The sequence below is a fragment of the Podarcis tiliguerta genome, assembly GCF_965153285.1.
Source record: "Podarcis tiliguerta genome assembly, chromosome: 1".
NCBI classification, from domain to species: Eukaryota; Metazoa; Chordata; class Lepidosauria; order Squamata; family Lacertidae; genus Podarcis; species Podarcis tiliguerta.
Window position 1 is genome coordinate 65,674,791 of NC_139534.1, and position 25,340 is coordinate 65,700,130.

Sequence of the window (25,340 nt, forward strand, 5' to 3'; positions counted from 1 at the left end):
GGGATTCGAACCGCTGACCTTCTGATCGGTAAGCCCTAGGCTCTGTGGTTTAACCCACAGTGCCACCTGCGTCCCTATTTGGCCTAGTAATGTTATATAATTCTTGCAATTCTAAGAGATCTAACCCTAGCAATTATAACAAATCTAACACCATCATTCATTCATTCATTCATTCATTTCACTTGATTAAAAAAAACAACCCCCAAAAACCCTCAGAGCTGAATTTTTGCTGCAATGGAATAATTCAAGACAGGGATGCAATGAAAAATATAATCACCTGGTGACTGACAGCAGAGCCGGCTTACTCTCCTGTCAAAGTGGCTCACAGAGAGTGGGCCAGTTCTGGATCTAGCCCTCTGGCTATATCTTAAGTCCACACCTCTGCTTTAAAAAGAAATTAATGTGCTATTAGTAAACCCCAATTTAATATTTGAGAAAATGTGCATCTCACAATTGGCTGCATACTCACACACTAGTGGTTCTTGTGGTTCTTTTGATATTGTCAAAGTTATCAAACTTTGTAATCAAACTTGTAATGGAATGGGATAGAACAGACATCTTATTTTTAAACTAAATATAAAGTATCAAAATAGTGACATTTTACTCAAGCTCACAAATCTTGAAAAGCTCCCCTCCTGCTCCACACCCCTATTTTCCCCAGAGTTAAAAAAAATTAAAACTCCATTATACAGGTGTTCTAGTCCCCAGAATGCCTTAAAAAAATTTAATTACTAGGAATCAAATATTTGGGTATTGTCTGGTACGTGTGTGTCATAGTACTGAACAAATAGACATAGCTTGAAAAATCCAAGGCACAATTGAAGCTTAAGGGGAATTTAAACCAAAAAGTCAAGAAATGTTTCTAAAAGTAGTGAAAAGCATAAACAGTATTAAAAGAGCAGATTCCTTTGGCAAATGCTTTTCTGTGTTGACAGAAACTGCATGATATGGCAGCCAAGTTCCCCAAAACATATACATAGTTTCTTCTGTTTCAAGCCATTTCAGAAAAGAGGCAATCAAATGTTACCTGGGCTTTAGGCAGCTCCAGGCATTCATATGCTGCATCTGGTATAAGGAAGAACAACAAGAATGATGTGGATGGGAACAAACTCTTGACATTGCCAAGAAATTCCTTTTGAGTCTTTTGGGTCCTTTCCTTTTCTGCCCATGGTGTGAGAAGGAGCCAGTAACTGAAAGGTAGGCACTGCATTCCAAGGTATTTAGAAGCTGTAAATGTTCAACTCTCTGCCAGCACTCGAAAGAGTGACCACCAGTGAATGTATGTGCATGTGGGTGGGTATGTGTATTCTGTGCTTGGAGCCACACCAGTATTATTTGTAAGTGCAAATATTTAACTAAGGGATAAGAAAGGAGGAAATATGTCATTATTTCCATAGAATACTGTACCCTGCTGTGTAGATGTGGCTCAAGTGGGAAGACGGCTGGTCTTCCCTCTCCAAGGACTGTATGAATGTAAGCTTTGTTTAATCGCCAGTTACTTTTCTTAAAGCCCACGAATTGTTCATCCATGTACTAGTATGTGCACTTCAAGAAGTTACAGGAAGTGGAAACTGGCCTGAAGCGTAAGGTTCACCATTAACATTTTCCTTGGGGGTGCGAAAATTTTGGGACAGGATTGTGGTTTTTTAAAGGTCAAGGGAAATGGTCACTTGAATGCCAGTTGATTAACTGAAGACAAGTTAAAAAATGATAGCTTTTTCTCTCTACCATGTAAAGACATTTGGTTAAAGGAAGCTCAGCTGTGACTAATACAGCAAGTGGTCTGAATTATTAGGTGATGAATTTTAAAAGAAGTGTCCAGATGTAAATAGTGAAAGCATCCAAAATATTACTCAGCAGCTGCAAGAACCATAGGAAAAGCTGACATGACAAATTTAGTCATTTCTTAATCGCTTTCGTTAGGCGGTATTGTCAGTTCCAAGAGGCAAATGTTTTTCTTGATTTACACCCGTAATGGAAATGGTTGTGAACGCAAAAAGTCTTCAAAGCCATTTACTTACAAAACACCTTTTAGATCACTGTAGACATTCCTAAGAACTGCAGGAACATTATTGCCATAAGGGAACAGGAGACTTACACTCTTGGACAGTATGTTTATCAACAGGGCATTTTCCCTGTGCTTAATATAAACTTAGGATTTATACAACTTCTAAAACATACTTAGTATGTATTATTTACTGCTAGATCTAAATTTATTAATTAGATGCCTTTTTGGTTGAGATAAAATTGATTGTTAAAGCAGAAAATAGAAGATGATATGAATCCCATTCTTCTATTGCCTTCAGATAAAAGAAGCAGTGACCCAACTCATTAGCCCTTTGATTTAATATATTGACACTTGGGTACGAATAATTCCGTTTAGTGGCTTTTGCTTCCCAGGGATCAATTTAATTAGTTATAAAATGTGACTTCTTGTCAGGAGCCAGAAGAAATGCTGACGTTAAATAAAGTCATACGCAATTTAAACAATAAAGCTATCGATGCCTGGTTAAAAGTTAATGATGCACAAAAAATGGCTTAATAGAGACAACCTCAGCAATGAAAGTGATGGTAGGAAAATTAAGCTAAGTGGATGAATGAGAAATGGTGATGTTGTTGGATTGTTAAAACAAATTCATGCCTAGTTGGATGGCTCAGTGCTTCTTCGATCTGAGAACAGCCCTGAATTTTCTAACTGGTTGGAAACATGTTTGTAAATCTCCTGAAAATGGCTCTCATTTGGATTTGAAGGGAGGGAGATATAAAATCCTAGATCACAATCCACAAAAATTTCTTAGGTTTATGTGCTTGCACTTAGCTTGGTGCAGAATAAACAGAAGGATTCTGATTTCAGTGGTTCACATTTTTATTGTTACTCTCTGTGATTCAGCCAAGTTAGATAATGGTGAATGTGTGCTAACAATATGTACGAAGTTTCTCTTTATCGACAAAAATATCTGCAGTAAGATCTTCTTCTTTGCAGGGCATACAACTTAGGAGCTAAAGATAGTGTGGCTGTTCTGGTTAATTATATTGTGCAATGTGCAGCGATTACAAGACTAAATAGGGTAAATTGATTGGCTGTACATTTAACAGACATAGTTGTGGCTGTGGTTGCACTGAAAGTGGCTTGGTTCACCTGCAGCAGTGGAAATGCAAATTACCAGAGTTCATGATAGATGTCTTGTGACGTAAGAAGAACTTGCTGGATCAAACCAGTGACCTATCTTGTCCAGCATTCTGTTCTCACAGTGGCCAACCCAGGGTCTGCCTACCCAGGAGGCAAAGTGAAGTGACTGCCTCAGATGCCAGGATCCATAGGAGCAGCAGATCCAGATGCCAATCTTTCTCCCCCCCCCCTTTGTTCTTGGTATATATCGTCCCTCACCTCTTCTTCCTTGTCAAGGAGCAGGGCAGCATTTTGGCATCTCTCTTAGCCATTAGCTGTACCCTTCTGTTGGAAGGCAGAGCTCCTGTACAGTGGTACCTCAGAATAAGTACTTAATTTGTTCCGGAGGTCCGTTCTTAACCTGAAACTGTTCTTAACCTGAAACACCACTTTAGCTAATGGGGCCTCCTGCTGTTGCTGCGCCGCCGGAGCACAATTTCTGTTTTCATCCTGAAGCAAAGTTCTTAACCCGAGGTAATATTTCTGGGTTATTGGGGTCTGTAACCTGAAGTGTATGTAACCTGAAGTGTATGTAACCCGAGGTACCACTGTACTCCCATAAATAGTCTGCTGTCCTCAGGTGCACCAAATAACACTATCCCATTGCCAGTTTTGACACAAAGTTCAACTCTCAGTCCAGTCAGCTTCTGTATGTGGAAGGTGGTTGAGGTAAAGTGCCCTGTTGTCCTTTGCTTCAGGCAGCAAAATGTTTTGGGATGCCCCTGCACAAGGACTGCAGATCCTGTATACTGCATGAGTCCTACATATTGAAATTTGTATCTGAAAACAGGAACCAGGCTCAAGCCTCACAACAGAAGGTAAGAGAAGAAGGGTAGTTACAGCAGAACTTTTACTTGGGCTTTTAGTTGAACTAAGGTTATCCAGACTCAGTGTCTTGCAGGGAGTGTTGAACTGGCACTGAAAGGAACAAAGGCCTTTCTCAAAACGGAGCAGAAGATTGCTGCTATTAAAAGCCTCACATGTACTCTTTCTGGAGGTTTGTATGCATGGATATGGCTGCCGTAACTGTCAGAAGCAAGATAGTAACCAGAACAGAAAGGATGCATTTCACCCTTTAAACGTAGCCTAAGGCAATGGCAGCATTAGCTCTTTAGTGGAAGACAATGTTGATTTCAATCTATGTTGAACCCACCCGTCGGCATGCAACATGCAGTCGAAGGTATCTGTTGTACTAGGAGAGCAGGGCAGGCACAGACGGCTATGTGATCATTGACGACTTCTCTTTCTTCCATTATGACAAAAATCAGATCCAACCGTGGGTGACACTGAAAGTCATTGCCCATGAGTCTATTATTTCCATTTGGATGCACAAAGATCCCACTTATTTCTTTAAAAAAGAAATGATTTAAAGATGCTGAAATATTTGCTCAGGAACAGTCCAGGTGCCCCAGGAATATCCCAGTCATGTTGTGTAGCTGCACTGCATGATCGGAGGCAGTGATGCTTCTGAATACCAAGTGCTGGACACCACAGGATGGAAGAGTGTACCTTCTCTTGGGTCCTGCTTGTAGGCTTTCCACAGACATCTAGTTGGTCACTGGAGAAACAAGTTGCTAGACTAGGTGGGCCACTGGTGTGGTCCACTGAGATATCTATCATCTATCTATCTATCTATCTATCTATCTATCTATCTATCTATCATCTATCTAATATACTGCCTTTCATCTGAAGATCACAGGATGGTTTAAAGTATAAAACCATTTAAAAATAATGAAAAAAACAATACCCCCATACAGAAGTTTAAAAGGCCATAGATTGTTTAAATAGCCAAAGACCTAGGAGCAGAGGAATGTTTTTGCCACCTAAAGATATGTAATGAAAGTCCTAGCTGAGCCTTCCTGGTGGAGAGAATCCCACAAATGGGGAGCCAGAACAGAAAAAGCCCGTTCTCATGTTGCCACACTACAGAACATTCTTCTTATGTCGTGAGACATCTATCATGAATTCTGGTCCTTTGAATTGGCTCTGCTGCAGGTGAACCAAGCCACCTCCAGTGCAAATTATAAAGTATCACAGCCACAAGTATGTCCATATGTACAGCTGGTCTCTGGCCTTACTTAGCAGGCTATTCTTACATTCTTATTGAGTGGCTGCTTCCTCCCAGCATTTGCCACTTGAGGTTGTAACTTGACGTTGTCCCCTATTGGTAGTGCTGGTCCTCCTCAGGTGCGCGCTTATTCCCCACCTCCACCCCCCAAGTTGGAGAGAGATAGATAGACAGACTGACCGACCGACTTACAGTACAAACATTTGTTTATTCACATTTTAATCTAGAGAGTTTACCACCATGTCTTTCAGTTCTTATTGAAACCTATCATATTCACTTTTCAATAGATCATGTGAAGCATTGTTGATGCACTTGCTTATTTACATAAGCACTTTGATCTGAATTGAATAGCACCCTGTTCTGGGCTTCTGAAATAACTTTTTAACAGTCAGTAAAACCTTAAGATACTTAAGAACAGCAGCAGCCCTGGTGAAAGTTTGTCATCTCGCAGTCCAACTATATATAAAGCAATATATTTAATTATTTATGTATTTTGTGGGTCCTCAAAATCCTGCTATTGGAGTTGTGGGAAGGGAAGGAAGTAGAATAAGATCAGATAGGAGGGGTGATATGTATTTTGTGCACATGTGTGCTTGAGCACAAGGGGAACCTGAGCAGATCCTCTTGCACATGACAGAGAGGCATGCAGTAGTACTTAGAAGCTTTGAGATTTGAAAATGAGAGAGTAATGAATTGGGCTTTTCTATGAAGTAGATAATGACCTTTAACAACTGCACACATTCCTACTCTTTGGTAGCTTCTTATACATACTTGAGAATCTCAAGTGTAGCAGCAGGCAGCTGTTATTACCTGCTAAAAGCATTAACAGCAGCTACAGGAAAATACACAAGGAGATCTGCCTTAGAATAAAATCTCTGTGTCAGAGAGAATTTCAGACTGTGCTAGAATGGTAGGTTGTTCTTTTTTTAAAAAAAGCAACAACATGAGCGTTAGGCAAACTGTTTTGTCTTTGCATTGACTTTACATTGGCTGCCGCCTATAGAGAAGGTGCTGCTGTGGAAAGGGGGACATTAATACATTTTACTGTGTGCAAGCCAGCCAGTATTTAGAGAGGGGGCCCATGTTTTCTTAGGGCTCAGATGGCAAAGCTAAGCATTCAGCCTACAGCAGAAAAAAGTGCCTTTTTTGTTTTCTGGCTGGAGAGTTTGACTATTCCCAAAGGGACACAATGAATGGCCCATTTTGTCTGACAGTGTTTCATAGACATAGAATTTTTGTTTTTTCATAATTATTCTTGCCCGTCACTGGGTGTGCACATGACATTTGAGCGTGTTTTAAAGTCTTAACACACTCATGCGCCTGCAATAAAGTTACTCATAACAATCCAGGCTTTCTGCAGACAACAGAGCTGGGTCTGTTGTTTTTGCAAGTCACAGCAGCTGGGAGGCAATTGTGAAGACAACAGCTTAATCTAGCTGGAAAACGCAGAAAAACGTGAATATGCCCTAAATTTGCTTCCAGATTATTGCAAACAATGTAGGATTTTTCCTTTTTGTTTTGGTTTGGGTGGTCTGACTGAAAGAACTTGATTGCCATAAAACACACCACCAAATATATATTTAAACAGTCAACAAGTTGAATTGTTTCCTTTTCTCTGATGTTCCAGAACACTGACATAGTATTACATATTTATGTTTACAAGCTCAGCTACATATGTGTGTTGTGTATACACACTGACTTACATGTATACATATGTTCCTTAGAAATGATGCTATTGAAATAATAAAATTGTACAAAGATAGTTCAGCTTCATCTTGCCTGAAAGGTGTGTGTCTGTGAGATCACTTTAAGCATCTAAATTAGATTAAATCTATCTATATCCTGTCAGGAGTGTGGAAGCCCTAGAGCTAATGTAGCTCTTTGTGTCTTAATTTAGTGAGATATTTTGCAAGAAGTAGTATGCATTCTGATTGCTGAAACAAGGTTATCAGTGCATCATCACACACTTGTGTAAATTGAAATGATATGAATGAGTAGCCTTTGTGAGTGCATTTAAAAAGAAGAAACATAAGAGAGTGTGAATTCATGTAGATTTCATCACAGAACAGAAACTATTCTGACAATGATATCAAAGGTAATTTAATTAAGATAATGTGGCCTATACATGGGCCAAAATTGCACTATTCCTACTTGCTGAAAAGGCACCATCCATTATAGCTCACTGGGGTCTTGTACACCCCAAATTTCCTCTTGTAGTATAACAGGTTTGTATTTATAACAAGTTGGCAGGTGGAAAGATTTTGGTTGAGTTTATACGGCCCTATTTTCCACCTGGTGCTTTCCGTGATCATGTCAATTGTTTGGCACCTTCCATTGTGCAGCTTAAGTTTTTGCACATACTTCAAGCCTGCATGCACAATTTTTTCATAGACTTCAAACTACTGCTGGCTCCCCCTTCCCTGTCCCCAAGGGCTTCCCAAATTTACCAAGGCCTGGAAAAGCAGGGGCTGTGACAGTGGTGGGGTCGCTCTAGCTGCTCATCAGCGTGCCATTTCCCACCACAGAGAGGACTGGAACTAGAAATCCCAACATCCTTCTGACTGGATTTTTTTGTCAATTTTCTGCCTCCAACTCTGCAAGTTCTCCTATTTGATTATTTGAAATATCCCTTAAACATATGGAAACAGAAAACGTCATCTGAAAAACAACTTGTTTGTAATGGCCTCGTGGATGGTAATCTCAGACTCACTCATTACTTTGAAGTTATCAGTGCCATAGGATGGTCCTGGTATAGATAGTGATTTGGATCCTAAGCGAGGGAAGGATGGGACAGGAAACCTTCCTCCACAAACCTCCTTTTGTTTGACTATTTTGATTCAGGCAAAAGGTCAGAGATAAATATTGCATAGAATTTGTTTAATAAATCAATACGGCAATACGGGGGAAGCCAAAGAGGGGGGAGGGGAGAAATATAAATTGTTCAAATAAGATTTGTGGAAAATTTGTTGTTATAATTTGAAAATTCAGTAATTTTTTTTTAAAAAGAGATAAATATTGCAAAGGTGTAGATATCATGGTTAAAGTCCACAAATTAAAGTTCCACTTCTAGTGGTTGATATAAATAATTCTGGGGTGTTTATAAATTGGAACAGTGATTTATTTTTTTAGTTATTTTAAAAATTGATACCCCATTTATATGTCTTAAAGTGATCCAAGGTTGCAGGTATTTCTGAAAATTCATTTGATTTGGGTGAGGGTTTTTCCATTTTGTTTTTTAGGCTATTGCATCTACACCTGTAGCTATAGGGAAATATAAGCATTTACCTTTAGCAGGCAAATCCAAGCACCAAATGATGTTTTCTTTCCCTTTCTATGCCAGAAATTAACGTTTATAAAAATTGTAATATTACAATGTGACTTTTGTTCGTTTTTGTTACATCAGTGTATGTGTATGCTTGGTGAGATTATTTTATGTGTATATGGCAAAACAGCGTTTCTCAAATTGTGAAAGCAAATTTGAATATTGATTTACATGGATGAGCTGATCTCTTGACCTCCTGCTGTTTGGCCATACGGTGGACTCGCTGAGGGCATTGTGAGGATGTGTCTTGTGAAGCTGGAATATGGCTAAAAGCTGATAGGAATTTGATTGTCCAAAGCAACAACTGAAGCATTGACTTCATGGGAATGCGACAAGGAGGCAGTGCAGCTGGATGTATAGCACAGCTTTGAAGGAGCCCCAGCAGTGATCTATGTCACCAGCACTCAACAATCTTGACATGCACTGAAGTGAAAAGGAGAAATTATAACACAGCCCTGAGGAGCTAAATTTGGATGGATAATAAAGTTTTAGCAAATCTTCCCCGAATACGATTAAGCTGTTCATTCTGTCTTGTTTCCTTTTCAAAATACTGCACCTCCTTGCTTGTTTTTTGCAAGACCACATTTTGATATCCCCTAGAATGGAGCATTTCAGCAGATCAGAGAGGCACAAAAGTTGAAAAGGGGTTACAGCTTAAACAAGGTTCCTATTGGTTGAGTTGTGGGTTTTTAAAACCTTTTTTTTTTAAAAAAAAAAAAAGCCAGTTGTTGGATGTTACTGTGAATGTAGAGTGGTAGGATGTTTCGTCTCCCTTGAAATTTCTGGTGACTGTGCTTAGATGTGTAAGCCCTACACCTAGCTTTTTCCTCCCTCCCTCAACTCTCCTCAACCATCCTTTCTTTTCCCCTTTTCTCATTACACACACTTTCTTCCTTGTGTAATTGTCCCATTCTTTGGGATACGACTGAGTTTACTTGAAGTCCTTACCATTTGTGCCCACTCGCCTGCTTTAGTCTGCAGACCTTTTACTTTTACATGTTCGTGAAACATTTGCGATGGGCCAGTCTTTTAGTGTGGCACAGAACCTACACTTTAGAACAACCTTCCCATTGATGTTTGGCAGGTGATCTCACTATGTTGTTTTTCGATGCCTGCTGAAAACTTTCATTTCAACATGCCTATTGAGACATAAAATTTAGCTATCTATATTTGTATGTAAAAGTTTTACAGCTTTTTACCTGTTTTATTGAGCATTATTTCACACGTCTTTTAACGGATTTGCTGGTTTTACCTGTGTTGTATTACGTATAAATGAATCAAAATCTCTTGCCTAGATACTTCCTTTTGCTGTTGTTTTCAATTTATTATCATGTTAGCTCAGTTGGTTAGAGCCTGGTAAGGATAACGTCAAGGTCATGGGTTCAATCTCCTTACAGGCCAGCTGTATATTCCTGCAATGCAGGGGGTTGGATTACATCATCCTTGGGGTCCCCTCCAACTCTACAATTCTATGATTGCCCCTCTTCACTCACTTAGCTTTGTTAATCTGCATGACATTATTCTTAGTCAGCAACCTAACCACACTCTGCTTAGCAGAAGGTAGACCTGGGCAGTGAATAGGTTAGGGTTGAACTTTAATTGTGGAGTCTTGGGTTCAAAATCTCACCTGAGCCGTGAAACTCAATTTATTTATTTATTTATTTTAAAAAACCAATACTTATAGTCTGCCCCTCACATAAAATATCAAGGCAGTATCCAACAACATTTACAAGTACAAGAAAACATTAAATAACACTGATTATGGAGGCAGGAGTACACAAACTAGTCCCCTCCTGGTATGTGGGGGCTTGTCATAAGGTACTAATTGACAGCCAGTGTAGCTTGTTCAACACAGATGTAACAGTATGTTGTATACCTAGGGACAACAATGAGTTCAAATTCAGAACCAAACTCAAGGGAAGGCTCGCAAACAGTGTGTTGCAGTAGTCTACTTGTGAGGTTAGCAGTGCATGAACTGCAGTAACCAAGTTCTTCCACTTACAGGTAGGTAGGCAGCTGTGTTGCTCTGCCGTTGTCGAAACAAAATAAAAAAATTCCTTCCAGTAGCACCCTAGAGACCAACTAAGTTTGTTATTGGTATGAGATTTCATGTGCATGCACACGTCTTCAGATTCACTGTTTTTGTTTCAGTGTATTTGAAAAAGTGTGCATGCACACGAAAGCTCATACCAATAACAAACTTAGTTGGTCTCTAAGGTGCTACTGGAAGGAATTTTTTAATTTTGTTTTAAGTTCTTCCAGGAACTCCTTGGAGAGATGCAAGGAGCACAGAAAAGATGAGTCTTGGTAGAAGAAGCTATTGAGTTTTGAAAGTGGAGAGAGTAGTGCAAGAAAGGAAGCTCTTTAATGTGCAGTAGGGCACATCACAGTAAAAGTTATGATTCTAGAGCATGGGAAGAAAGAAGCCCTCCTTTTCTCCCATCCATAGTTCTTGTGGGATTCCCAGGCATATCTGGCAGACCACAAGGGAGAGGAGTGTTGAACAAGATGGACTTCTGGTGTTTTTTTTTTTTTAAAAAGAGAGAGATTGACCTATGGGTTGATTTGGCATGGCAATGTCATCAGTTTATCCCGTCATACTGTCCTGATTATTTTTTCAGTCTTCTCTAATTCCTGTCAAACGTGGTTTCCTTACTCCTCGTGCCATCAGAGTAAACACTGGGACAGCTCCACATGGCTCACCTCCAGGATTTGTATTTTTCATTTCAAGGTAGTTCCCTTTTGGCAAAGGGAAATGCTGAAGTGGATTCACTCAGTGCTCTTCTGCCCTCATTGACTGTGAAGTTGAACCTGACAAGCAAATGCTCCAGATTTAGTGAGGAAGGGAAGATATTTATTTATTCACTCATTTATAGTTGGGATTATATCCTGCCTTTGTAACAAATGCTCAGGGTGGCTTATAATTACATTAAAAGCAATACGACGAAGAAGAAGAAGAAGAAGAAGAAGAAGAAGAAGAAGAAGAAGAAAACTATGAGTAAAACTGCAGAGCAATTCAGCTGACAGGCTGTAAGTCCCAGACTCTTGAGTAATAGAAATATTTGGGTTTTTTTGTCTTACCAAGATGGAGAATAGGCACTTCTAGATATGTCTGGCATCTCACGCTACAGCTTGTGGGCATGAATGTAGTAGTTGGCTCAGGATTTCCTTCAACTGCAGGCTGAACATCACGCCTGTTTTCATCCCTTTCTAGCCTAGGGAACCCAGGACTAGAACTGTGATTTGCAACCTGACAGCCCGCTCCACTGAACATACCTCCAGGCTAGCCCTTCTTGTTCTCTTAATTAACTTTCCCCCTTTATTTTCCTTCTTTATGTCTTGTTAATATCTCTACACAAATATAAGTAAAACCTGCCAGTACTAACTAGCTTCTGGTCTGGAGACAAAGAAGGGGGAGCGTATAGCACTTCAGCTGTTCCTGCAGATTCTTTTACTCTCTGAGCAGTGATTAATATCCGGGCTTAAGTAGAATTTTTAAACAAAACCTGGGGAACCAGGGGAAAAAATGGAAAGAGCAAATACACAGGCTAATGCTGTGCCCTGAGGTGAACAAAATACATTTTTAACAAGCCAAGCATAGCAATGAAATCTATTCTACAGTGAAATTAATTATTACCAAAAAGATTTGCTAGTGTTATTGTATTCTTGGAGAAGATATGAGTATCATGCTTAAAAAACATGGGAAGGTGTGCATCAAAACCCTTGAACTAAAACTGGTCTCTAATTCTTAATATGAAATCTTCCCAAGTGTCCCTTGTGTGTAGAACTGAAATGCAGCTTTGAGATGACAGCAGCTTTAAAGGTTGCAATACTGAGGCTGGGAAGTGTGGGTCAGGGAATATCTGCTTTCAGGTAAGGATGGGCACCTGTTTTTTCCATGTAGTCCTGCTGTAATGAAGTGCTAACAGTAAAACTTGCATTGCCTTCTCACAAGACTTAAGTGATTGGTGCATCATGCTCAGTACTCGCTCAGTTCTCTCTCTCTCTCTCTCTCTCTCTCTCTCTCTCTCTCTCTCTCCAAAGGCAAGGCTTGTTTGAATCCCACACTGTGATTGAATCAATGTAATAGACACCAAGTTTGAAGCTGTACATTCAAATACATGCCGATATATCTTACATAATGATGCTGGCCACAGACATCGTTCTGCATTTGTTTATGTCTGTTATGGATTCCCCTCATTATCCATGCTTTTTGAGGGATTCCCCATGGATTCAGCCCATTTATTGCATACTATATATATATATATATATATATATATATATATACATACATACATACATACACACGGGTATGCCAAATGCAGCATTGTGAGTGGCTCTTCCTGGGTTAGCTTTCAAATCCAACAGTGATTATTACAAATAAGATTAAATTAAAAAATAATTATTTTGTAAAAAGTTTCATGGGAAATAGGGCAATATGGGAGGAAAGTGAATGATGATTGATGCATTTGGATGCTAACTCAGTTCCAGTCCCTCCCAATTATGCATTGCTCTTTCTGTGAAAATTTTCTGTTTGGTAACCTGTGCTGTTGTTCCAGTACCTAGGAAATACACACATGATTTCCTGGTTTGAAAGAGAAGGAGAAGTTTTTGTTAGTGAATGCTACTCTATGCACATATGCGCACAACTTACAGTAGTGTTAATTTGGGTTGGAATGTTTACACCACACAAGCATGAGTGAAGTATATAGAGACCTCAAATATGGTTAGGAGCATGGGTTACACTATTCAGATTGTCACAGAGGAGCCTGTTCTAGATCACAGTATTTGCAGCAATGTGTGTAGAATCTTCTGTTACCCTCTCAGTTTCCTGGATATAAGAAGGATATATAAATGTATGCAACAGCATGCTATCTGTATTAAGAGATATTTAAAAAAACAAATTCATGCAAAAAGCATGATGGTTTTCTATTTTAAAAAGTTATGGTTTTTAAAATCTCCAGTTATTAAGATAATGGTTAACTTTTTCTGTTGCCTGGTACAAAACAAATAAATCTTACAGCCTGAGAACATAAGTATCATTGAACCTCATAGCTTTAAAAAATGCAATGGATATTTTCCAGGAGGGAGCATGCTTTGCTGTGTAAAGGGAGCTAGTGTAACAAGAAGTCATCTATTCTTGATTTCTTTAGACAGCTAGAGCTTTGTGCCTTCACTAGTTTCTATGTTTTAAGAGCTTGCTCTGTGTAGCAGAAATAATACAATAAATGGGTTTAACCACATTTGTCTCAGCTAGACATTCTGCTTTGTCAAAGATTGCTGGTACAACATAAACAAATTATGTGTTTGTAGTGCTTTTCAATGAAAGCCTATCTAACAGTGGAGATTGTGTTTCAGCAGCTGTAGATTTAATCTCCTACCTGTCAGTTAAAACAGGCATTTCCTGAGCAGATAAGGCCTGGCTGTAGTAGTGGGGAAATAGTCACAGCTGGACAAAGGTTCATTGTTACTGACAAATAATTCTAAATAGATGTGACTGCCTATTTCATCATGGAAACCTACAGTCAGAAATTGTTGCATAGGAACTGAGTCGTTATTACTGTTTGGGCAAGCTAGAGAATGTGTGCAGGAGAAGAGTACCATGGTTTCCATTCTGGAATGATTGACAGGAAAAGCAGTCAGTCACTTTGTAAACAATGGCACAGCAGCATAGGTGTCACTGCGTATCTAACTACTAAACTAATGATCAGAATATTACTGATTGTGTAGGCACAACTGTCTGCGTCCACAAGCTGATGCAGGAAGTGCAACATATCAGCAGACAGGTTGTACTATTCCAGCCAGAACTGATGTAGGGAAGAAAGACTCTGTACTTGCACTTCTGTTGCAATAGAGACAATGCAAACAGAGACAATGAATGTCACAGTTCAGATAACAATATTTCTGAAGTTTTTGCAGTGACACACTTGAGATCAGTGTCTGGGTTTCCAATGGAGTACTGATTCCTTGCAGCCATGCTTAAGCTATGTTGACCTCAATGATGCTACAGTGGAAAAGAAGTCCAATAGTGGTGTGTGGATTAGCCCTAGATCTGGAGCCATCCTATATTCTCTTATGCAGAACGTGGGACCACTTGTAATCTTACCTCCTGTTTAACTTTTCACACATCCACACACCTTCAAAGATCTTGTAGATCTGCCTTATATAATAATATAATAATTTATTATTTATACCCCGCCCATCTGGCTGGGTTTCCACAGCCACTCTGGGCGGCTTCCAACCAATTACTAAAAACAATACAGCCTTGGGATGTAAGTTCTTTTGTATGTCATTCCCAAGCTTCCATTGCTGGCTTCCACATTCCCCTTCTTGCACTTAATTTAATGTTTTCTACCATGATCATTATGCCTATGAATATTATAGGAACCGATCTGGAAAACTGAGTTTCCATAGGTGTTGACCACTTTGTGTGATGCAAGAGAGTGCATGGGAACAAATGATGGGAAAAAAATAGTATTCACATGAGAGCTGTGAAAATAATTGTTTTTTTATTTTCATAGCACTATATTGCAGTAAAGGTTTCATGGTAATGTTGTTACACTGTTCTCTTTGAAGAATACTGTAATTGCTTAGGGACCAATATTTTATTGAAAAAGATATTGGCACCCTGTTCTTAAATACATTTACTTGGCAGTTAGTCACAGTGATTTCAGAGGAATCACTTTTTTTTTATTTGAAAATTCTAAAAACCTTAAAGTGGTGTACAAATGATTTTTTAAAAATCATACAATACAAAACAATATACAACAGCATAAAATACAATCCTACGGCTTCACTCTGAAAATACTTCGTTGAACAAGAAAGTTTTCAGCATATGCCAAACCCATAAAATGGTCAGAGTGTGCTTTATTTCCAAGGGGAGAATAGTGTGGTGGTACCTTCCATGTGGAGCAAAGACTCTGGGTAGCCACAAGATGGATTTCAGGGGCATCTTGCAGCACTAGGAGAGCCTCTTCAGATGATCTCAGTGACCAGACAGGTCTATAAGGAATAAGGTGGCCTCTAAAGTAACCTGCTCTCAACTTGTTTAGGACTTTGTATACTAATCAAGTTAAACTTCTTCCAATCACATATTGGCAGCCAGTGCAGCCTCTTTAACCCCAATGCTACCTGTTGGTCCACAAGCAACCTAGCTGCTACATTCTGCACCAGCAGTAGCTTCCATAAGAAGGAAACAATGTGGATGACACCAGCATCACATGCCCAAGACTGGAGTTGCACTGGGGTTGCAAGGAAGTGTGCAATTTGTTTAGCCCATGTGTCTCTGTTGTCCAGAATCTAGATGTTACCGGAAATAGGAAACCATAGATACATACATTACTATATTAGCATAGGAATTGTATCAGTTAAGAATTTTGTTACACACCACCCCAATCTCCGAGTGGTGCAAGATTCCAGGGATACCAGGCACTTACCAGGGTATGTGTTTCCTTTGGGACAATGAGCCACAGCAGAGACTGTGGTGTCTCTGTGATATATGGTTTATTTGCACATACAACCTGAGCCTGGATGAAGATGAGTGCAGAGCATTCACATCCCAAGAGGGTCCTGTTCCTTCCATTGCTGCAGACTCTGATTCAAAGAGATCCCAAACAATGTGTCTGACCCTTTCTGTAGCATAAAACAGACAGCCCTCAATGTGCTCTGCAGCTTGCAAAACCGGCCTTTTCATCGCCCCTCCCTCCTGAAACTCTGACCTTTTGTCTCTGCTAACTGTCTCTTACCTCAGGGAGGGGATTTCCCCATTTTTTTGTCCAGCCCAGAGAGTCTTTGTTAACGGCATTCTTAATGGGTCATCACTCATTTTTGGTGCTCTTTTAATGGTCCATCTCTCCAGGAGATTACGGTACTTCATCAGCCAGCCTGTCTTATTTTTTTTAACATGGCTCATATTTTAACATTTTAACATTATGGCACCTTCTCTTAATACTCCAATATTGATTAACTTCTAACATTTTCTAGGAAGTATGAGTACCTTGCACCCAGAAACTCTGGCACCCAAAACCTATAACAATATGCAGGTTTGGGTACTAAATGTGTATATTTAGATATGTTTTGTTACAATCAGGATTTGATAAATATGTTTAGGGCTGAAGTATTTGTTTAGGACTGACTTCTCTCTCTCTTAATATTACATATATATGTTACTGATATATGGGGAATTTTCCTTTACATTAACAAAATATAATTAGATTTACCCTCCCATTTCACTCAGAGCTATTGGCAGAGGTTCAAGGCAAGATCTTGGGGTGGGGTGGAGCAACCCACGTAAACTTAGATAATCTGTAATGCTATAAAATAGAAACCTTGTGTTTTGTGTGAGTACACCATACATGACCATTGTTTAAAAAACAAATGTCAGTAAGAATTTAAAGAAAACATGGAGAGAGAGGGGGGGGAGATTTGTTGTTTGGTTGTGTGGGATGGGGTAAGGAGGACATATGAACTGCAGGTTTTAGTGTTATCCCAAAGTTAGGTCAGTCATTACCTAAATTGACCTTATTAACATGTAGAACTAATGTGTTTGAATATGAACACTGCATGAAAATATGTGTCCTTAGTATTTTTACGTACTTCCGATGAACAAGGCAGAGTGGAAACATGAAACATATACCTCTTCACTAGTCTAATGGGATATTTGAATTAATGGACTTGTTCTGTCTTCTGTCATGGCAGAGTGACCACTGACTGTGAAAATTTGCATAATAGTCAACTTTTCTCTCTTGTAGCCATAAACTGTTTCATTCTGCTTAAAAAGTGAGACTCTTTTAGCTCTCCTGACTTTTTCAGAAGTTGTAGTAACCGAGATTTGCTGTTATGCTTTAACCAAACAAATGCACACATGGGGATAACAATATGCTGAGTTTATGCAGATTTTACAACACGAATCTGAATAAAATGCCCACTAATAGACCCATAAGGAGTAATAAACACACATGAATTTTCCTTAGTTGCACTTTAAAGTGATTTTAACATACTACTAGACCTTAACAATAATATTTAATTGACAAGATTATGCATTTGTATGGATTGAGAAGGTGGTAGATCTCTAATTCCAAATGAGCCATAAATTCACTTTTGCATAACATGTTTTATTAATTTTTTTATAGCTGAGACATCTTCCTTCCCTCCTAGTGACTCTTTCATGAAAGCGTAGACAGTTTAAAGTTATTTAATTAGTCATTTTTCATTCTTTTAGCTTTATAAAATAGGATTTAGATGTCTTTTTGTTCCCGTATTATACTATATGACTAAATGTATAGCTACAAACTGATCACAACAGTAGACAGGCAGTAAAAATATGGATTTACATCAAGTGAAGAAAGAAGCAAAGGGGATACATATTGATGAACCAGCTCCACACTACTCATCTCATTATAGGCTTGTTGGTAATCTAGGTGCATAATTTAGCCTGACACAATCAGATGACCATTTCATCATAAATTTGTCATAAACTATGAGCGCAGTAATGTAACACACCCTAATTGGATTGTAGACGGGAACTAATAACAGTACATGTAGATTGTATTTTAAAGTGTGCAGGGCTTTCCCAACATTTAGGGAATTTGTTGGCTGTACATTTGCTGTATGTGTGTATACTAACATCTAACTATAGCTGGCTTTGCTCTATATATACACAAGGAACTCCTGAATCGAACTAGCCCTGCATGTCTGTGTATACTTCTTTTTATTCTTTTACAGGCAAAGAATAAGGTTCTCATATTAAAATGTCAAATATAGGGCAATACAGTGCAATAATGTTTGGTAGAGTTTTGTAAAGCTGTAGTAAGACATCCCTTATGTCTTTATAGAGTGGCTCTGGCCTTTAGTAGGGAACTTTTGACAGTTTTCTGAATCAGAGCTAGTGCAAACTATACTATTGTTCACTCAGTTGTTTAAATTATCCAAAATAAATTACCTTTTAACATAAGGTAAAGGTAAAGGTACCCCTGCCCGTACGGCCAGTCTTGCCAGACTCTAGGGTTGTGCGCTCATCTCACTCTATAGGCCGGGAGCCAGCGCTGTCCACAGACACTTCCGGGTCATGTGGCCAGCGTGACAAGCTGCATCTGGCGAGCCAGCGCAGCACATGGAACGCCATTTACCTTCCTGCTGGTAAGCGGTCCCTATTTATCTACTTGCACCCGGGGGTGCTTTCAAACTGCTAGGTTGGCAGGCGCTGGGACCGAACGACGGGAGCGCACCCCGCCGCGGGGATTCAAACCGCCGACCATGCGATCGGCAAGTCCTAGGCGCTGAGGTTTTACCCACAGCGCCACCCGCGTCCCACTCCTTTTAACATACTTCCTTACAAAAATAGGAAATACTACTCAGAGATAATTTATTTATTTATTTTAAATTACAGCATGTATAACAAATTTGTGTATCAACAAATAAACATGAACCACAAATCAATACACATCTGTGCACACCTTTAAAGATGGATATACAGTGCATACGGAATATTAAAGCATATGTTACTAATGTGATGGACACTTGCCAGTTCTTTAGTGCTGTTAAAAGTGCCTGAATCTAAGCAGACTGAATCTACTGCTTGGTGATGGGATGATATAAAACTTTTTTTCCTTTTTGATGGATACAAAGCCACTCCAAGGTGTTGGAGGGTTATACCATTATTACAAAATGTTATATGATTTAAGCCATAACTGTTTGTGGAACTGAGAAAGGCCGGCACTTGCAAAGACCACAGCTAAATACACAAAGCAGTAACAGAACCCTAAATTTAGCAATCCCCTGAAACTAAAATCTGAGGCAACAGCAGAATTAGACAAAGCCTTTAAAAAATCCTTTGTTTTCAACAGTCTTCAACTGTGGTTACTTTAACCGACAATTTGTTTTGTGAATTGGGAGACATCAAGAATTACTTTTCATTGGATCTGTATTTTACGGGAATGAAATCAGAACTTCTTGTAGCTTCTCTTCTGTAGCTGAGTGACAGGCATTAAACAAAGAGGATTGTTCAGATTTCAGTAGTTATTTTCAATCATGTTAGAAAAAAGAAAGTTAAATCTTCATGAAAGAGAAAATGAGTCCCCTTGAGTGTCACTCTGTTTGCACATTAGCACATAGCAAGGTCTTTGCCAAGTTGCTCTCTGACTGACTGCTGCAGATGCTCTTTCTCAAGTATTCAGAGTCAGATCTTTAGTGCAAGTCTTCAGGGACAAACAATAGCACCTGTTCCTCACAAGATATCAGGCTAGTTAGTCCATTCATGTATCTTTAATGAAGCTCCAGGGCAGATGGCAAAAATAAAAAGGCACCATCATCAAGTTAGCAAAGGAGACAGAAAGAAAGAGGTGTTGGTGCAACATTATATTGCTTTTCTGAAGAGGAAGAAAAGAGAGTCCAGAGTTTTTCTTTGGCATCTGCTGGTGTCATGATTTTTCAGAAAGACTCAAGGAACAGAGAAGCAATTAACCTTTTTGAGAATTTATATGACTTAATGAAGCTGGCTATCCTCACCCTGCTAGATCAACGAGCATAAAACACTAAGGGCTACATCTTCAATGTTTGCTTCCAGCATATCCAGAGAGAATGCCAGTCGCTTAGTTCAAATTATCATCACTGTGTATGCTATTTTATTTTATTAAAAAGGAGGGCACATTTTACTCCATAGTGCATACCATATGCCTTTTGTCCTGTGTAGGGATTCTTGTTCTCACTACACACCTTATACATTTGCCCTGGTGCTCCAATATGCACTTGTTTCTGGTTTACTCAGAAAAAAGGGGACACTAAGTCTTGTCTGCTTCTACTGTGCCACATTATCTGGATATTAGAGGATTTGAAAACATCCACACTTAAAGAATGAAGGTTTGTGGAAGCTTCATTCCCACAATCTCTTTGTAAGCTTCAAGCCCTTGTGACTGCAAATCAGAAAAGCACATGGCGGTTTCACTTTCCTTGCCCTCCACCTTATTTTTTACCATATTATGGGTCCCCCATCAAAGGTATTCTGTGCTTCTCACTGTGCTTCCAGTACTACTTGAATACAGTGGTACCTTGGGTTAAGTATTTAATTCGTTCCGGAGGTCTGTACTTAACCTGAAACTGTTCTTAACCTGAAGCACCGCTTTAGCTAATGGGGTCTCCCGCTGCCGCCACACCACTGGAGCATGATTTCTGTTCTCAACCTGAAGCAACGTTCTTAACCTGAAGCACTATTTCTGGGTTAGCGGAGTCTGTAACCTGAAGCATATATAACCTGAAGCGTATGTAACCTGAGGTACCACTGTAGTCATTTCCAGAGGGTGCTGCTTGAGTGCTCTTCAGCCCTGTGGAGCCTTCAATGTGGAGTTGCTCAGGGTTCAGTTTTATCCCCTATGCTGTTTAACTTCTACATGAAACCACTGAGTGGAGTCATCTGGAGTTTTAGAGCATGTTGGCAGCAATATGCTGAGGACACACAGCTCTACTTTCCCTTTACATCTGCAGGTGTAGCAGTAGATGTGATGGACCGTTGTTTTGCTTCAGTAACGGACTGGATGAGAGCCAACAATCTGAAGCTCAATCCCAATAAGACTGAGGCACTGTTAGTTGGTGGTTACCTAGACTGGATGGGTGCAAGGTTGCCTGCTCTTGATGGGGTTTCACTCCCTCTGAAGGAGCAGGTACACAGCTTGTGGGTACTTGTGGATCTTTCCTGTCACTTGAGGCTCAGGTGGCTTCAGTAGCATGGAGTGTCTTCAGTCAGCTTTGGCTGGTGGCCCAGCTGCACCCCTATCTGGACAGGGATAACCTAACTTCTGTTGTCTATGCTCTGGTAAACTCTAGGTTAGATTGCTGCAACATATTATACATGGGGGTGCCTCTGAAGGCAGTTTGGAAGCTTCAGCTAGTGCAGAATTCAGTGGCCAGGTGGCTCACCGGGGCAAGATGGTTTGAGCATATTGTACCAATCCTGGCCTGACTTCACTGGCTGCCAATTAGTTTCCAGGCCTAATTCAAAGTGCTGGTTTAAAGCCTTAAACAGCTCAGAATTGCAATGCTTGCCAGTCCCCATATGAAGGGACCCAGACCCTGTGATCACCATCTGAAGTCCTTCTTTGTGTGCCTTCTCCATGAGAGGCCTGGAGGGCAGCAACATGAGAATGGGTCTTTTCTGTGGTGGCTCCCCATTTGTGGAATGCTCTCCCCAGGGATGCTTGCCTGGCGGCTTTGTAGCATATCTTTAGGTGCCAGGCAAAAACATTATTCTTCTCACAGGCCTTTGGCTAATTAAACAATCTATGTCCTTTTAAACTGTTGGAGGGGTATTGTCTTCATTTGTATGTACAGTGGTTACAGACACTTCAGGTTACAGACTCCGCTAACCCAGAAATAGAACCTTGGGTTAAGAACTTTGCTTCAGGATGAGAAAAGAAATCACGCAGCAGCAGCACAGCGGTAGCAGGAGGCCCCATTAGCTAAAGTGGTACCTCAGGTTAGGAACCGCTCCAGGTTAAGAACTGACGTCCAGAACGAATTAAGTTCTTAACCTGAGGTACCACTGTAGTATGTATTTTTTTGTTTTTATATTGTGAATTGCCCTGTAATCTTTGGATGAAGGGCAGTATGGATGGATGGATGGATGGATGGATGGATGCATACATAGATAGATAGGCCACCATACATATAGCTATCACATTGGTAAGGGCTAGACCCTTATTGCCCTGAGATATCCTAGTTTTCCAATTTTTAGAGAGAATATAAATTAATAAATAAAAAATACCAGATCTACACATGAATAGATCTTCTCTGAAATTTTAGCATAAATAAACTACCATATATTCCAATGTGCAGTAGCAGTCAGTTATCTGAAATAGTAATGGGGGGCGCACTCACAGTATGACTACCATGTCACACAATATGTTTCACTGGATGATATTATAGACGGGGGGGGGGGGGAATCAAATATATTTGAGTAGCAACCCAGCCCCTTCTATAACATCTAATTTTGCTTTTAATGTACAGTTGTCATAAATCATGCACACCAGAGGAACAAACTTCAGTCACTTCCAGAAATGCCCACTGCTGCTTCCTTCTCAAGTAAATGCGGTTGTCTTTTGGCTTTTGTCTGCACCATCTGGCCATAGTCTACATGGCTATTGTGATAGATGACTTCAAGTTTACTCTTTACTACTTCGATTCCAGGAGTTGTGGATGACTCTGGATCAGTTTGATTCAACATCCACTCTAAAAGCACTCAAAATTATAGTGAAACTCATTTTTTTTCGTTCCTAACTGATGGTGTACCGCCGCCATTAGACACTGACATTGTTTTTGCTTGTTTATTCAACGGCCTACAGGAACAATTATCATGCAACAAACTTGGTAGTGTATAAAAAGTTGATACTGGACACAGGGGGATCGACTTCAATTTAACCATGTTAAATTTGTCGCTAACATGGAGAAACTGGGCTTACGTCAGCTAAAATAAAAGAAATGGCTGCTCATAGCTAGTTTCTTTCACGCCCCAGTGCCATGGCAGTAATTGCACAAAGACCTTTTTATTATAAGTTGATTTTCCTGAGAAATGGATTCCGAAAAATACTGTAAAGTGTTTATGTTTTGCTTGACCTTTATTAACCTACATCTTAGGGCTTTTCCCCCAGAGAAGAGTTGTTGGTAAATTAGCTCTCTTAGAAGCGCACACACAGTAGCCTTTCTGGTCTGCATCAGATGTTGGGAGAGGAACATGGATATGACAAGAAAATTTGGCACTATTTAAACAGTGTCATAGGTCAACATATGGATTTTTACCACTAAAAAAGTTTTGTAGGAATTAAATCCCAACAAAAAGCCATTGAAGTTTATTTTTAATAGAATTTGAAACCACTCATTTGCAACAAGAGAAGGGGTTGAAATTATTTTCTGATTATAAAACAATTCATTTTTATATATTTTTTTAATCATCGGCAAAATCCTTGCATTAGTTCTGAGTAAGCCAACAAAAAAAAGAAACATGGCATTTCATTGGATCCAGCCATCTTTTGGCATAGTAGTCATGATCCAGGTATCTGGAGAAATAAAGCTGAATATTAAAATCTCCTGATTCCCACCTCTCTAGTTCTGTTTGCCCAAGTATAAAGCCTGATAAGTATCTGAATAATTTTCTGCTTCTATATTTTTACTTTATTTCAATGTTTTGGCTTTTGATACATTTATGAAGGTCATATGAAATTTGATACAGTGGGATTTATTCTAAAATGGTCAATACCACACAATAAATATCAGGCTTTATGATAGTGTTTAAAGCTATAAACTGGATAGACAAGCAAAATATTAGTTTAATTGAAAGCCAAGAATTTTGGTTTCATTTAAAGAGGTACTGAAATTTTGCTAGTCTTTTGAAAACATTGAATTATTTGCCGTATAGGTTCAGTAGGTTGAATTTTTAAAAAGTGCTTGAATTTTGCACTTGAACGTAACATCATTTTAGAAACAAATGAAACTATAAAGTACAGAAGCAGGATAAAAAAACAAAAAGGAGAGTGAGAGAAATCTTCTTTTAGAGCAGGCCCAGATTTAAGCAAAACTTAGTAGAACAAAAAAAAGTACAGGTTGTTGCACCTTTGACATTGAGGGGAGAACAAAGCTACTATGGCTTTGATGTGACAATGTGAAATCGGCAAGGATTATGGTTAGGAGAAGGTTTGGTTGGACTCTGTGAATGCAGGCACACTATCAGTGCTGGAGAGTTATCTGTCAGGACAAATTTGTGCTATTTCTGATCAGAGACTGTCTTCTGTTTAGCAGGTTCAGGGTCACATGCCTCCGCTCATGATCCCAATTTTTCCACACGACCAGCGGACATTGGCAGCGGCTGCTGCAGCCCAGCAGGGATTCCTTTTCCCCCCAGGAATAACTTACAAGCCAGGTAAGTTGACAGGGTTGTGAAGCTGTTTAACATGTTACGATATTAGCCATGGCTACTCCTTGTAATCTGCCTGGTATGGACAGTGATATGTAAAAGCTGGGGGATTTAAGCTGGGGGAAGGGGTGGGGAGGAAAGGAAATATGTGGATTTCTTTTGCAAGTCTAGATGAAAACTTCTTCCAGAGAAAACCAGGGAATTGGCTTCTCAGGGCCATATTTATTTTACTTCTGTATACCACAAAATTATTTCCTTTGAATTTATTGACTTTCTTCTCTGCCAATTTGTGAGAGTAGCCTGGCTCTTTATGAGGTTACATATATATCTTTTTAAGGCCCTTTTATCATCAGAATATATATATACACATACTAGTGTTTTGTGCAAGCCATCTTTATAATTAGAGATAAAAAGTAAAGGTAGGTATGATTTAATTTGTGTATTTCAATTGGGCAGCAATTTATACGATTTCCATCTAAATAACAGAGGTTTCAGCAGTTCAGCTACAATCATCAATTCAGGCTTGTAACAGGTCATGCAACTTCGCAGTGAGAGATGTTTGGAGATGATTCAGCAAATATTATGATTTCTTTCTTTATTCCTTTGAGTTTACTGTGCTCCTGGGGAATTCAATTAGGGATATAATGGTTTGAAGCTACTTTCAGAGTCTCCTTGTAAACAGGACTTTAAATGTTTAAAGCCACATTAGCAAAGAAACTCAGGGTAAGGATATTTAAGTAAATAAAAATCAACCTTATTTTCATGTGTATATTCCTTGTAAACCTACATCTCAGCCAGAAGCAGCATCTTTATTTTTCTAATTAATCTCACCCCCTCTAATTAATATTAAACAACAAAATGGTTACAGCATTTCCTTTGAATGTTA

At 39.4% G+C, this 25,340-nt stretch overlaps 1 protein-coding gene across 50 annotated transcripts in view; it reads left to right on the forward strand.

The window, feature by feature from the left end:
• SOX6 (SRY-box transcription factor 6) overlaps nt 1-25,340 on the forward strand; it is a 438,207-nt gene that overhangs the window by 323,220 nt on the left and 89,647 nt on the right. For 25 of the 50 annotated variants that reach the window (XM_083403078.1, XM_083403070.1, XM_083403100.1 and 22 more), the window contains one exon: nt 24,337-24,460. In XM_083403078.1, coding sequence (XP_083259204.1) covers nt 24,337-24,460 — 124 coding nt within the window. The remainder of the gene's footprint in view (nt 1-24,336; nt 24,461-25,340) is intronic. The other 25 variants (XM_083403066.1, XM_083403087.1, XM_083403076.1 and 22 more) reach the window with 1 other exon arrangement.